We start from the raw sequence: 15127 nt of genomic DNA on the forward strand, positions 1-15127 counted from the left end.
CCACCCCAAACTCACTTATATTATACATGTCTTTATGGACTTTGCTTTGTGCACTGGTGTGCAGTCATGTTGGAACAGGAAGGGGCCATCCCCAAACTGTTCCCATAAAGTTGGGAGCATGAAATTGTCCAAAATGTCTTTGTGTGCTGACACCTTAAAAGTTCCCTTCACTGGAACTAAGGGACCAAGCCCAACCCCTGAAAAACAACCCCACATCATAATCCCCCTCCCCCAAATGATTTGGACCAGTGCACAAGCGAGGTCCACAAAGACATGGACCTGACCTCAACCCAATAGAACATCTTTGGGATGAATTAGAGTAGAGAGTGTGAGCCAGGCCTTCTTGTTCGCATTGGTGCCTGACCTCACAAATGCGCTTCTTGAAGAATCGTCAAACATTCCCATAGACATGTTCCAAAACCTTGTGGACAGCCTTCCCAGATTTAAAACTGTCATAGCTGCAAAGGGTGGGCCAACTCAATATTGAACCCTACAGACTGATGCCCCATACACACGTGCAGATTATCTGAAGACTTTTGTCTTCAGATTTACCTTTTCTATGTAGTGCAAGGGCCTGCCGGATTGCATACAAATTGAAAGTGTTTAGGTTTGACCTCATATTATATGGTTTTGGTAAGTCTGCAGACAAAAGTCTTCAGATAATCTGCACGTGTGTACGGGGCATAAGACTGGGATGCCATTATAGTTCATGTGTGTGTAAAGGCAGGCGTCCCAATACTTTTGGTAATATAGTGTATGTAAATCTGGCCTCTGGCCTCAATGTCATTGTTTCTTTTTAGGCCTGGTTCACACCTATGCAGGTTGTGGTTGATGCTTTTTTAGGGTGCATTTTTTTCACACAGGTTTTTAATGCATTTTTGTAATGCATTTTTTATGCATTTTATATTTTTGGGGAGGTGTCTGTTGTCTTGCAGGAAAAACTAGCAAAAATGCAGCATCACATAATAAAAGCAATCACTGGGTTTTTCATGCTTTTCCGCTGCGTTTACATTAAAGTCTATACAACCAGTAATGCAGCCTTCTGCGGGAAAAAAAAGTCACTGAACCTTTCCAAAAAAGGCACAGGTGGAAAATGCACAGATGTGAACGTGATCCATAGGAAAAAATGTAATATGGACTACAGTATAGTGCATTTCTGCAAAACTGAAAAAGGTGTGAATCTGGCCTAAAAGTGAATCTGGGCTTTTCCCATGCAGGCAAAACAATAGGAGAGATGCGCTTTAAAGCCCTCTCCCCAATGCTTATACTTGCTTTGCTTTTGCTACAATCAGCCATCAGGAGCAGAAGCAAAGCCCTGTGTAAACTATGTGTTGCTGATGCCAAACCTTACCCAGGGCTATAGACTCTGGTGTGACAGCACTGATTGAACGTCACCTATTGCAAGGCTGAATCACATGCCCCTAGAAAACACCAAAGTACCGGGTGTTTCTTGTGACTTCCCGTGCTGAACAGATCATCAGAATAGTGAAATAATGATGCGTATGAAAATATTGAAGATAGCTAGCATTTGCAAGAGGTCAGCAATGTAAGCTCTCCGTATTTATCTCACTACCTGTTCCACTGAGACAGAACTATGGGTTAGTTGTGAGTATCACCTCTGCCATCTATTTTACACTATCACCCAAAAAAAAAATGTTTTAATGAGATCCTTTCCATGCACATACCATTGACTACTTATTGACTTGTTTTGAAGCAGTTGCAAAAGGCTAAAATTAGGAAGGTGCAGCTCTCCCAACCAGCCACCATAGTATAGGAATCAAAATAGCTTCAGCTTATGAGTCTCTGCCAATGGCCATGCCCTGACACAGTTGACCCTACCCGCCGGGTCCTTGCGATTAAGCCCCATGGGCAGGGTGAAATGTATCAGGGGGTGTGGTCTTTGGCAGGGACCTACAGGCTCAAGCCATTTTGATACCTATACTATAGTGGCTGGTTGGGAGAGCAGCGCCTCATTGATTTCATGCATGTACAGCCTTAGATGGGCTTCTTGGCGGCCTGTACCCCTTCCCTGAGGATCTTGGGAGCTCGGTCTCTCGGTCTCGGCCTTGAGAGGCGTTCTAAGCTTGGTATCCAGGTCACAGTTGCAAAGGGCCACTTTTGCATTTTTAACCTATGATTTTATCTAGCAATGGGTATTAGAATAATGTCAGGGATTAGTAAATATTGTGATATGGTGGATGTTTAACTCTGGTGAGCATTTCTAGTGAGTCAGTTCAAACTGTGGCTTGCTGGCCCACTTTTTTTTTTTAAAAAGCAGTCTTTACAGAAGGTTGTCCTTTCAGCTTCACGAAGAGCTAAATGCAAAAACAGATAATTACAAAAATTTCCAGCCACCTGACTTAAGCCTCGTACACACGCATCGATAGTTGGCCGTGAATTTTCGGCCAACGTCCGATCGGCCGATTTTCGGCTTGTTAGTATGATGCTTTCGACAACCGACTGCGACTTTTCGGCAGAACAAAATCTAGTGTGCAGGCTATAAAATTTTTGTTGGCCGTCAACAGAACGGCCGATTTTCCATCAGTCAGTACAGATTTCGGCAGACAAAAATCTGATGAGCAAGACTGGGCATGCTCAGAGAAGAAAAAACACACGGAGATTAAACCAGCACATGACATCACTTCTGAAGTTGTTTTTTGTTGGCCGAGAAAATTCGTGTGCAGTCTAGAGCACATTTCAACCAACACAACAACACTGGACAAAAGACGGCCGATCGGTCGGCCGATAATCGTTGGGTGTGTACGAGGCATTACTCTTTAGAAGCACTGCTGTTCTTTACAGGATCCTTCAGTCCCGGTCCTCTGGCTCTCCTGGCTCACTCAGTCTTTAGTTAAAACCCCTTGCTGCACAGGCCCACTCATGGCCTCTAGATAGGGGATCCTCTGGCACCCCCCCAGGCCCCCCCTGGACTCACTTATGACACACTGTCATTCTCCCAGACCCTCTTAGCTGCCTCAACTCTCATTCTGATGGACAAGGAATCTCTCCAACATGGAGTGCAGTTTCTAGAACTTCTCTCTCTCCTGGCAGCAACTCACACCTGTTTCTAAAAGTAAACTTAATTATTGGGAGATTTGAACTATGCTCAGGTCTTTGCTTATAACAGGTGTGCAAACCTGCACACCTGTACACCCACACAGGCCTCTAATAAGACCTGGACACATGTTTGAAGGCTTTGTCCCACCAAGAAGCTTTGACGCCTTCAAGTTCCCCAATTGAGGATTACAAAACCCAGACAACTTTGAAAAGCCAGTCTTCTCCAATCAGAATCAATTCTCTGGAGCTTAGCACTTTGCATTAGTGCAAAACCTGTGTGTTGTCTGCCTATCCTCAGACAGTGGCAGGGCCTAAAAGTAGAAATGCTTTTTTTTTTTTTCTTTCTGGCTCATTACATTCATATTAAAAAAAACACAGTGCAAGATATCGAAAAAATGCACATCTAGGTCAAAATGTATATCTTCATGCAGGAATCCTCTGATTAAGGTCATATGACCTAATGCTGGCATTTGTCACATGATCAGCAGAAATTCATAGTAGAGCTCAAATAAAAAAACTCTGACCCTTCCCCTAAGAACACATAACAAAATTCTAACTCTCAAGTCCGCAACTGAACATGAGTCAGGTTGGCAAACCCAGTTGCTTTTTCAGTATCAAACTTTATAAAAATTCTCTAACTTTATTAACACTTAAAATAAGGAAGGGAAGTTCAACTAAATACACCAAAATAAACTTACTTACCTGGCTGTTTAGCATTCCAAATATGGCATTGGTTTTGTTCATGTCCAGCTTGGATAAAAACAAAGACAAGTATGCAGGGTCCAGGGACTCTGTAGAATTGTCGAAGCAGTTGGGCAGGGAGACCAGGTTCTGATCAGGAAGGGTCGCCAATAATGAGATCTAAATTGAGGCATAACAAGGAAGTGAAATTTAACTATGATATGTCTCTGTATATTGGTATGTCAATGTCTCATGACAAGAATCCTTCACAACCCTTGGGTATGACCAATAAAACTACATGTAAATGAGGATACTCACGTTGGAACAAGCATACTGCTGGATGGATGAAGAGCAGGGATTGGTGACATTGATGTCTCTGTAAGAGAAGATAAACTATTGTCAGGACATGGGAGATCAGGTGCCATTTTGGACGCTAATTCTCTTCTAAACTCTATCCAAAATTAAAAAAATAGGTTTTAGCTTTACTAAGACTCATATTGACTAAGGCAAATTGTGTAAGATCTAACAAAATAAAACCAATGTCATCACCTGGTGTGCTATTACATTTTTTTTAAAGTGCGAAGGTATTGGGAGAAATTTTAACAGCTAAACAAACAATATATGGGTATTAGACAATTTGAATAACTTTTCCTATGTCTGTACCATGATACTAAGGTAATTAAAAATGATTAAGCTTGCTGCTACTATGAGCAGGGCCGCTAATGGGGGGGGGGGGGGCACCAGCCCTTTTGTAGGGGGCCCGAGCACACAGGGGGGCCCACACAGAGAGGGGGATTAGTAATGGACAACAAATACAGAAATCTTCCTCCAGCACCTGAATCTGATATGTCCCTCTCCCTGCTATCAGCTTTTATCTGTTGAGAAAGAGACAGTTGTCCCTCACTAATCCCCCTCCCTTGTGTGCCCCCCCCCCCTCCCAGCACTTATCTCTGCTCAGGAGTTTATTTGTAAATTGTAACTTTGTTTCTCTCTCTCTGTCTCTCTGATCACTGAGCTCCAACTGCCCAGCCTGTATATTTTTCTCATCTCATCTTCTTTTTTATTTAACATAGTTTTTTTTTAGATTTAGCAGGAATTATGCGAGTTATGTTATATTTTTGTCTGCTAATAGTGATTTTGTTGTAATTTTAGCTAAATATATCTTTAACCACTTCAATACAGGGTACTTTCACCCCCTTCCTGCCCAGGCCAATTTTCCCCTTTTAGCCCTGTTGCATTTTGAATGACAATTGCGCGGTCATGCAACACTGTACCTACACCAAATTTATGTCATTTTCCCCCCACAAATAGAGCTTTCTTTTGGTGGTATTTGATCACCTCTGAGTTTTTTCCTTTTTGCTAAACAAATAAAAAAAACCAAAAAGTTTGAAAAAAAAAAAAAAAGTTTTTTTGTTTATGTTATACAATTTTGTAAATAAATACGTTTTTTCCTGCACTGATGAGCACTGGTGAGACTGCACTGACAGGCACTGATGGGGTGGCACTGATGGGGTGGCACTGATAGGCGGCACTGATAGGCGGCACTGATGGGCACTGATATGTGGCACTGATAAGTAGCACTGATATGCAGCATTGGTGGTCACTGATAGGCGGCACTGCTGGGCACTGATAGGCGGCACTGCTGGGCACTGATAGGCAGCACTGCTGGGCACTGATAGGTGGCACTGATGGGCACTGATAGGTGGCACTGATGGGCACTAATGGGCACTGATAGGCGGCACTGGTGGGCACTGATGGGCACTGATAGGCGGCACTGATCGGCACTGATCGGCACTGACAGGCAGCACTTATGGGCACTAATGGGAACTGATAGGCGGCACTGGTGGGCAATAATGGGCACTGGTGGGCGACACTGATAGATGGCAATGATGGGCACTGGTGGGCAGCACTGATAGGGAGGGCACTGGCGGGCAGCACTGATGGGGAGGGCAATGGGGGGCTCCCTGAGCCCTGATTGCTATCCCTGGTGGCCATAGTGGGCATCCCTGGGGTCATAGGTGGGCATCCCTGGGGTCATGGGTGGGCATCCCTGGAGGTTCTAGTGGCACCCCCCCCCGAGGGTCTGCACTGGTAATTAATGATCTGATTACCAGTGCCGACCCCCCCCCCCGTCAGGGGAGCCGCCGATCGGCGCTCCTTTACTCGTGCCTGTCAGGCACGAACTAAGGAAAGCCGATCAACGGCTCTTCCTGTTTACTATGTGACCAGCCGTGATTGGACACGGCTGGTCACATGGTAAAGAGACTACGTCAGTAGGCTCTTTACCGAGATCGGAGATGCAGGGAGTCATACTGACTCCTCGCATCACCGATCGCTGCTCTGCGCGCCCCCGGGGGGCGCGCAGAGCTGTATTATCCTGCCGCCGTCATATGACATCCGGTCAGGATAATACAACCACATTCCCGCCGTCATTTGCCTATAGGGTGGGCGGGAAGTGGTTAATATTTTCTTGGGGGGGCCCTGCCAGGTAGTCTGTACGGGGCCCCGCGATTTCTAACAGCAGCCCTGACTAAGAGCTCCAACTTGTGGGAAATGACGCAAAAGATAAACTTGCGTTGGTATATGACTCCCAAATGCATTGCCAGCTTTGCACACCAGGCCTCTCCCCTATGTTGGAGACAATGCAGGGGGAAGGATCGTTGCTCCACATCCTATGGCATTGTCCGAAGGCTCGGAAGCTTTGGGACAAAGTCTCGGGCATCATAAATCAAATAGCGGGTTCCCATGTATTATTAACTCCTGAATTAGCGGTCTGCTCGTTGGGAATGGAGGACGTCTTGGCTCTCTGCAGGACACCAATTATCCATATCCGTCTTGCTATACTCAGACACTGGAAACAATGCGAAGCACCTGATATCACTGAGGTGATTCACATTGCGCAAACTCATGCTTCATATGAGTTGATGTTTGCTTCCTCAGCGAATAAGGCTGACCAAGCTTACTAAGTGTGGGGTCCATGGTTGCAATGGTACTCCAGCAAGGGCCTACAAATTTGCTGAATAAGCTGGATCTTTAGTTATAGCTGTTTTACCAATAAGCTGCACAGTATGTCTTATTGACCTTTTTCTTGTTACCTCTTCTCTCTTTACTGTTGTTGATGCTCTACACCTGGTACTGTTACACCGTTATGAACAAGGGCAAGGTAACCTGGGACGGGATCCCGGGGTGGGGGGCCCTTTTCGGGTTGGCGCGGATCTGCGGTCACCCCCGGACCATTGATGAGGGATCCAGGCAGGGACTGGGATTGGTGCTGACTGGACTGGGTCCTCCTTTCCCCCTCCCCCTATTAGCTCTTAGAATCGACACAATGCTGCAATGTGACTTGTACTGCTCCTTAACTCGAAAAGAGCGTCATATGATGTAAATGTTATATTCGTGTATATGTTCATTGTTTTATTTTGAAATATTCAATAAAAATATATTGGAATTAAAAATGACTAAGCTTACCCTGTTGTTATATTATTGCATATGACTGTTTCTGTAGAAAAAAAAAAATTAACATAAATAACTATCTGCAATCATGTATAGCAAGCTACTACAAATGAATGGCAAACATAGACTTACCATTGAGAGGACCAGACGGACACTATTGGAATAAATACAGACAATAATATTAAAATATGCTGTGTAGTATTCACAGAAAATTCACAGCATTGAGGTATCGTTCTATTTAAATTTTTAAATGCAGATATTCTGACAAATATTCATCATGATCTGTATATTATGTTATACTGTAGCTGCTATCTTTATAACAGATACTCCTTTTGTTTTATATAGGTATAAAGAATCATTAATATGCTATAAGCTCACGCATACTCCTTGTGTTCTGGTGCCTGACATCTGGAGACAGCACACAGGAGACATGTTTGCTTTCTGGCAGCATGGGGGAACTGTGAGTCAGCGCCCCTTGTGGCTGGAGGCCAAATCATCAAACCGGGCCCAGCACCAAAAGAATACCATCTTTTCATTTGCCAACGCCACCTGTCTCGGCACTGACTACAGAGACCTGTTAAGGGAAATTGCGTTGAACATTGATTTTCCTCCACCAGCTCTTTTAAACACATTAAACCTTACACCTGCTTTAGCCCGTGACCATGGAGGGAAGCTGCTGTATACTTTGTGAGGCCTTGCACACCCATGTCCGGGCCCAGTATATAGGAGGGTTCCGTTATGCAATGGGCCCTAATATAGGGGACCTACCTCTTTAAAGGGTAGACCATGCAGCCACCACTCCAGTCCCTCCAATTAAACCTCCACCTCTTACACCCATGGTCCAGGCCCAGTCCATAGGAGGGTTTTGTTACGCAGTGGGCCCTAAAGTAGGGAACCATCTGCTACCTACCTAACTCTTTAAAGAATAGACCATACAGCCACCAATCCACCCCTGCAAGCAAACCTTCATCACCGGCCACCACAAAACACCAATGACAGCACAATGCTGTGATCATGGCAAAATGCCGAAACGCGTTAGACACTGGTTATATTCACTGTCACATAATTAATAAAGCACTCTCATTTATTTAGTTATTAACTCTTGAATACCCCACAAAGACATAAGGGCACCTGCCTACAGGCTGGTTCAAAGCTAGACATTCAACATGTGACTGAACTAAGATGTCTCTAGCCACATCTTTCCCAAACAACTAGAAGCATTAAAGGAAACCTGTACTGAGAGAGATGTGGAATGCCATTGCTGACCTCTTTGTATTTTAAAGCTAGTTGCCAGGTTGTAATACTGATCCTGCAGTTTCCATACCTTCTGATTCACTGACCCAGAACAAGCATGCAGATTAAACATTCTATCTTGACTTTGACCTTACGTGCTCTAGCAGGAGGGAAAGGAGCAGTTTTTCTTTGGACTTTAGAAAGAGAACTTCCTCTTGCTGTGCGGGGAATGGACTGTGCTTGCCTGCAGCCTCAAACAGACACTGAAGTTCTGTTAAACATGTGTGCTTGGAAATAGAGTCACTCTAGGCAGATCCACAAGTTGGCTGACATTTGAACAGTGAGACCAATGTTGGTGTATCACTGGGACTGGAGAGAGGGCATTGGTGCCATTGAGCTATCGCTGCTTGCAGAGTGTAAGTTCATAGAGACTAGCCATCTAACTAGCAGCCTTATTAACCTGCATGCAGACGTTATGGGGACTGTACTTATTTGCACCACCAGAAAGAATTAGGGAAAAGGACTGTCTTCTAAGATAGGTGTTCTATAAGAACTTTACTTGTTGTCCAGAATAAGAGGACATAGGAAGGTCTGGGTCTTAGTATACCAAATTCATACCGATTATTGGGTAGAGAACAATTCAACCAAATAGAATTTTAAAATATTACCTAGTGGTCATATTGTTTAGTGCACTGTGGTTTACCAATTTCTCTATTCACTCATTTATGTACATACTGCCATTTACCTCAACCCATTACACTATACTAACTTAATTTATCATCTGGTGTTTAGTTCCGGGTACTGAACAGCTAGGTGTACTATATCCATTCTGGTGTTCTTATAAGGGTTTGCATTCAACCTGCGTTCAACCAGGTGTGTCAGAGGGCCTGAGGTTGTTCACAGAGTCGAGGCAAAAGAACAGAGAACCCAATCTACCAAGTGACTCCTGCTGGGGTAGCACTACGCAAATGCAGTAAAAATGTCAATGGCCCACTGTTGTTCTTTGGTGTGATGCGACGCACCTTGCTGATGGACATGCATTGCAGTACCAGTAAAACGCAGGGTAATGAGCTAACGTCAATGTTGCTAAAAATGTTTTGCACAAATGTTGGTCTGGTTTTGGTTTGGCTTGTACTAATGCAGCGCAAGTTAACTTGCGTACGTTTTTAAGCACCACAGCAGATCAGGTTGGTGTAAATGGGCCCCAAAATGTTTGATCTGGTGTTGGATGATTAATTAAGTGGGGGAGTAGCTTGCCTCGGGGAGCAACATAACTAAACAAGAATGGCAGCATAGGCCCCCAGTGAACTTTGCATTCATTTTACACCCTCAGTCTGCTGAAAAGTATTATTTTATTTACAGTGGTTGTAAACTCTCACATATACCCAGTGAAGTGAACAGCCTCAGATCATACACAGAGATGAAACAAATCCTCCTACATAGGTTTTATTTGTTTATCTGCAGCCCTCTCTTCCTACACCCTTTCAAAAGGGCAGAAATGTGCTAAAAATCCTTCTCCGTTAATATCACAGAGGAGGGGGGTGAATAGGCTGCAGTTACAGTGTGTGAGAGCTGATTGGAGGAAAGGAACACACACCCCTTCACACAGCAGAAGAGCTGTGTTGTGAATAGACAAGCTGCCTGCTGCGCTCCCTCCCTGACACACATTTTATTCCTTATGATGGGAAAAATTCTCAGAAATTACTCATGCTGATAACAGAGGAACAAAGCACCAGAGATAAACTACACTTGGAGCTTTGGAGAGAGATAAGTAAACACTACATATATGTGCTTTGCTCAGATTTCATGACTCGGGTTTACAACCACTTTAGGTCGAGCCTTGTGTACTGAGTCAGTCCTTGGTTACTTGGAAGCTCCTCATAATGAGCACAACAAGTGTGCAGACCCTAGAACAGCATGCAGAGATCTCACCAATAGGTTCCCTGAGAGATTTAAGAATCTGTCAAGCAACTAAACTCTCCAGTATTTATTCTAACCAAACGCTGAAATAACATTTCTGGATGGAATTACCCTTAAACACAGTGCAATTTATAGCATATAATTCTCTGGATGCTTGTCTATCCCAATCATTATTTCAATACAATTTTCACACATTGTGCACCGAAGAGTACTCAATTCTCATGTTTCATCTTTTTTTTTCTGTCTTGTCATGTTGTGTGTTTTTGTTTCTTCTTATTACACGGCCTTTTGTTATGTGTTTGTCTACTGGAAATGCAAGTTTGGAAACAGATAGAACTTACTGTGACATTGGCAGCAGAAGATAAAGTCACAAAAAGCCCTGAAATTAAAAATAATAATATCAATTAAACTCAAAATAGCCCCAGGTAAGGCGGCATTCTTTGTCTAAAAATGTGAACAATATAGAAAACAAATGAGTCTGTGCTTTATTTTCTCACATGTCTTAGAATACCAACTATTTGTCAGAAAAACCAGAAAGATGGGTTTGCACAAAGGAGCCATTTGTATCGCCATGCCTCCTCTGGGGAAGATTTTTAAAGGAAATTATCTGACAATATGTCCTATGATAAGCAAGCTGTGTCCTAAAAAAACATGGTCACATGACACTGTGTCCTATAATAAGGTGTGTAACGTTAAAAAACCATACCCCGTGAAGAAACCATACCCTCGTCACTTCCTGTGTGAAACAGCTGAGCAGCGCAGCAGTGCGCATGCTCAGAGCCCCGAAAACAGCATGGAACAGCTGTGAAGATTAGAAGTGTGCATGCTCGGAGGGTAGAAAATCATAACGGAAGTGTGTATAATCAGATACTTGCGGCGGGTACATAAAAACAGTTCGGCAGCAACATTAATCATCTCCTCTGCTATCCCTGTCACCTCCCTGATGTCGGCTAGTAAATATAAAAGCGGCGGCGGGTGTATGGAATCGATATGACGGACATCTCGTCTCCGTGATGCGCTTTTATATTTATTAGCCGAGAGCAGGGAAGTGAGAGGGGAAGGAGCGGAGATGATTCATGTTGCAGAGGAGCTGTTTTCTTCTAACCGCGGCAAGTTTATGTACCGTGAGAAATCCATACCCTCCGGAAGTGACGAGGGTATGGTTTTCTCACGGGTATGTTTTTTTCACGGAACAAGGTGGTCACCTGGGACTGTGCCCTATAAGAAGGTAGTCAGCTGACAGTATGTCCTATAATATGCTGATCATCTGATACTATGATGCAGACTTACTAAAACTGGTGCAATCAGAATCTGGTGCAAATATGCATGGTAGCCAATCATCTTCTAACTTCAGCTTGTTCAATTAAGCTTTGACAATAAAACCTGGAAGCTGATTGCTTTCTTTGCACAGCTGCACCCGATTTTGCACTCTCTAGTTTAAATCAACCCCTATGTCCTATAATAAAACTATCAACTGACACTGTGTTCTATAATATGGAAGCCGACTGACAGTATATCCTATAATAAGCTGGTCAGCTGACACAATAGGGGTTATTTACTAAAACTGCATGGTGCAAAATCTGGTGCATCTCTGCATACAAACCAGCTAGAATCAGCTTCCAGGTTTTATTGTCAAAGCCTAACTGAACAAGCTAAAGTTTAAAGCGGATTGTCTTCCATGCACAGCTCCACCATATCCGGAGCGATGCACCAGTTTTTGTAAATCTCCCCCTATGTCCTATCATAATGTGGTCACCTGGCTGGGCTCCATTCACAGAATAAACTCGCATGAGATATTTAGGTGTCAGGACACATTTTGCCTAAATGTCTCATGCAATTCTGAAACTGTCAATTCACTAGACTGTTTGCAACATTTACTGAAAAGGACTGAACATGCTCGGTAAATACTGAATGAACAGGTGTTAAAATCCATTCACAGAAGGAAATAAATAGTTAAATGCATGCGGAAATTAAGTAGTGACCCAGGCATGCGGTATTTGTAGAATGTGTACCAACCTTAACAACCTGTAAACATTATGGTTATTAGGGAGCAGGCAGCCACCGCATTCTTAACAATGATGGGTTATCAGCTGTCAGCGGGGTCTCCAGCTGGCAGCTGAATCTAAAAAATAAAAGATGCTGACATTAAAAAAATTGAGAAAAAAATGCTTTGGAGTCCCCCCCCCCCCCGTACATACCAGGCCCTTCAGTTCTGGTATGGATTTTCAGAGGAACCCCATTTCAAAATGTAAAAAAAAAAAATGTTGTGGGGTCCCCCTAAAATCTGTACTGGACCCTTATCTGAGCATGGAGTCTGACAGGTCAGGAAAGTAAGGAGACGAGCAAGTGGGCAATCCCTCCTGAACCATACCAGGCCACATGCCCTCAATATGCCCCCCAAAGTATCTTGTCCCCATGTTGATAGGTAAAGGCCCTCTTCCCCACAACCCTGGCTGGAATCTGAAAGCCCCCTTTTAACAAGGGGACCCTCAGATCCCAACCCCCCACTCTATGTAAATGAGTATAGGGTACATAAACCCCTACTCATTCATCCCTAAGTGTAGTATAAAAAAAGAGAAGTCCTTTATTTTAAAAATACAAATAAATGTCCCCCGGTGTAGATCCATTGTCAATCACAACGCCCCCTCCACCACTGCTGACTCGAAAAAAAAAAAAGGTCAGTTCGTTCCTAAGGCTTCTGCTAGGCTTCTGCTGTCTGCCAGCTCCACCGTTTGACAGTTCTTATATAACTTAGGGACAGGGGACCCGCAACATTTTTTTTTACATTTTGGCATAGGGTTCCCCTCATAATCCGTATCAGACCTGATAGGCCTGATATGCATTGGGGGGGGACCCCACGCCAGTTTTTTTCCGATTTTTTTTTTATTGCCAGCAAGTCTCTTTTTTAGATTCAGCTGTCAGTGGGGAACCCCACTGACAGCTGATGAGTTCAGTAAATACAGCTCAGTGTTTCAGTAAATACTGCACAAACGGTCTAGTGGATTGACAGTTTCAGGATCATATGAGATATTTAGGCAAAATATGTCCTGACACCTAAATATTTTATGGGAGTTCATTCTGTGAATGGAGCCCACAGTCTCCAGCAATGTCTTCAGCATTTTACAGTTCCACGCTCCCTGTCGCAGATTGTGGTTCCTCCTGCTGACTCATGCTGGCAACAGCATCTTCCCAGACTGCTTTGTGAATTGAAAAGCACAGAGAGGGAAATGGAGGCACAACAATGTGCAGCTGTACTTTCTAGGGGTAGTGAAAAACAAAGATGGAAAGAGTTTTTATCCAAGCAAGCATCTAGTGCATAAAAACCCTTGGCTTTAAAACATATTGGTCCAAAAATCTAGGAGCCCAAAGTTGAGCTTTAGGTGCAGTAACCTAAAGATTCAAATGTGTGTGTGGGATTCCGAGAAGTATTTCCAGGTAGAGATCTGGGTATCCATTGCAAAGATCCCCCATCCTTCCATTGACTCCATAAGAGACAGGGGAGGACTGGGCCAGGGGGCAGGGGGGTAATTGCCCCCTGGGCCACTCCGATGCCCTGTAAAAAGGCTGCACCGCTTCTGCCACAGACATGCCTAAATTATTCCTGGTAAAGAGAAGTAAAAAATCCCCGCTGCTGACCTACTGAGTGCTGGATGAAGACAAGGACAGAGCGCAGTCACCCCCTCAGCTGTGTCTGAGCAGAGGCTGGTTCCATGCCCAACTGGAGACTCTCCCCCGGCTGGCCCCAATCAAGCTGCCCCAGCGCCCCCTCAACCCCTGAATTTGGCCTGTGAGTAGAGAGTACCTGGAGCAGAGCTTTAGCCTGGAATGGGGGTCGGAAGGAGGCCGGGAAGAGGGAGAGTGGGAGGGGGGCCAAGTCGATGCACCATGGACCTCTGGATTGTACTTGCCCCCTGGGCCAAAAGTTGCCAGTCAGCCCCTGATTAGAGATATGTCTCTATTGATGATCTATTATTGGACTGTTCCTACCCCTTCAGGAATTGTTAGACATTCTGTTACAAGGATGGAATAATTAAAACCTACCGATGAAGAGAAGTGATGCTATCAATTTGGTTGGACTCTCCATCCTGGTTCTGGCTGAAATCAGCTGCCTGTGGACACAATACTTAGTGAGATAAAGAATACATTGAATACCCTCTCTTGGTTTATAATAGAAGAAATTCTCAGTTCCAAAGCAACATTACTATGTAACGCTACATCTGATGAAGATTAAAAAAGATATCGCTCATGTTATTATGTACTGTTACATTGAATGAAGATCAGGAAAATACAGCAACTTGTAAAACGATAAATGAAAACTGATGCATAAGAAAGACATTTATCTGCATGAATCCCACTTATCTGAGTTTGTAGCGTTAAATTTGTAGAAATGTAGAAACATATACTACCCCTTCCCCTTTCTAGTCTGTAACTGCTACCAAATCGTGTTGTGGAGAACAGCTAGATTGTTTAAATTGTATCTAAAGCCAAAACGTTTTTTTTTTATTTATATAGAGTAGAGAAGGGTTACCGACTGCTGTCTGGAGAGATTCCCCCTCTCTATTTGTCCTGTTGTCCATTGTTACCAGAACTGAAAATTTGTTGAAATTCCAAAATTTTGAGTTTTGAGAGGATGCGCGGTACAATTAGTTCCTTATTGATGTGGTGTCTCATACTACAACCTTGGATGCAGAACTCTAATAGGCTGGATTCATACTTTTGAATTAAAAGGGCTGCCTAAAGCACTGCAACAGACCAATAATTGTGCATGCAGCATTACTGGCAG

General features: G+C 43.8%; 1 protein-coding gene across 1 annotated transcript in view; it reads right to left on the bottom strand.

Moving 5' to 3' along the window:
- MSLN (mesothelin) overlaps positions 1-15127 on the bottom strand; it is a gene marked incomplete at both ends in the record, with an annotated part of 109692 nt that overhangs the window by 90720 nt on the left and 3845 nt on the right. Inside the window, 3 exons of the mRNA XM_082260461.1 lie at positions 3760-3918; positions 4057-4114; positions 14386-14453. Of these exons, the coding sequence (XP_082116587.1) occupies positions 3760-3918; positions 4057-4114; positions 14386-14453 (285 nt within the window). The remainder of the gene's footprint in view (positions 1-3759; positions 3919-4056; positions 4115-14385; positions 14454-15127) is intronic.

The sequence above is a fragment of the Pelophylax lessonae genome (assembly GCF_965119305.1).
Source record: "Pelophylax lessonae genome assembly, chromosome: 6".
NCBI classification, from domain to species: Eukaryota; Metazoa; Chordata; class Amphibia; order Anura; family Ranidae; genus Pelophylax; species Pelophylax lessonae.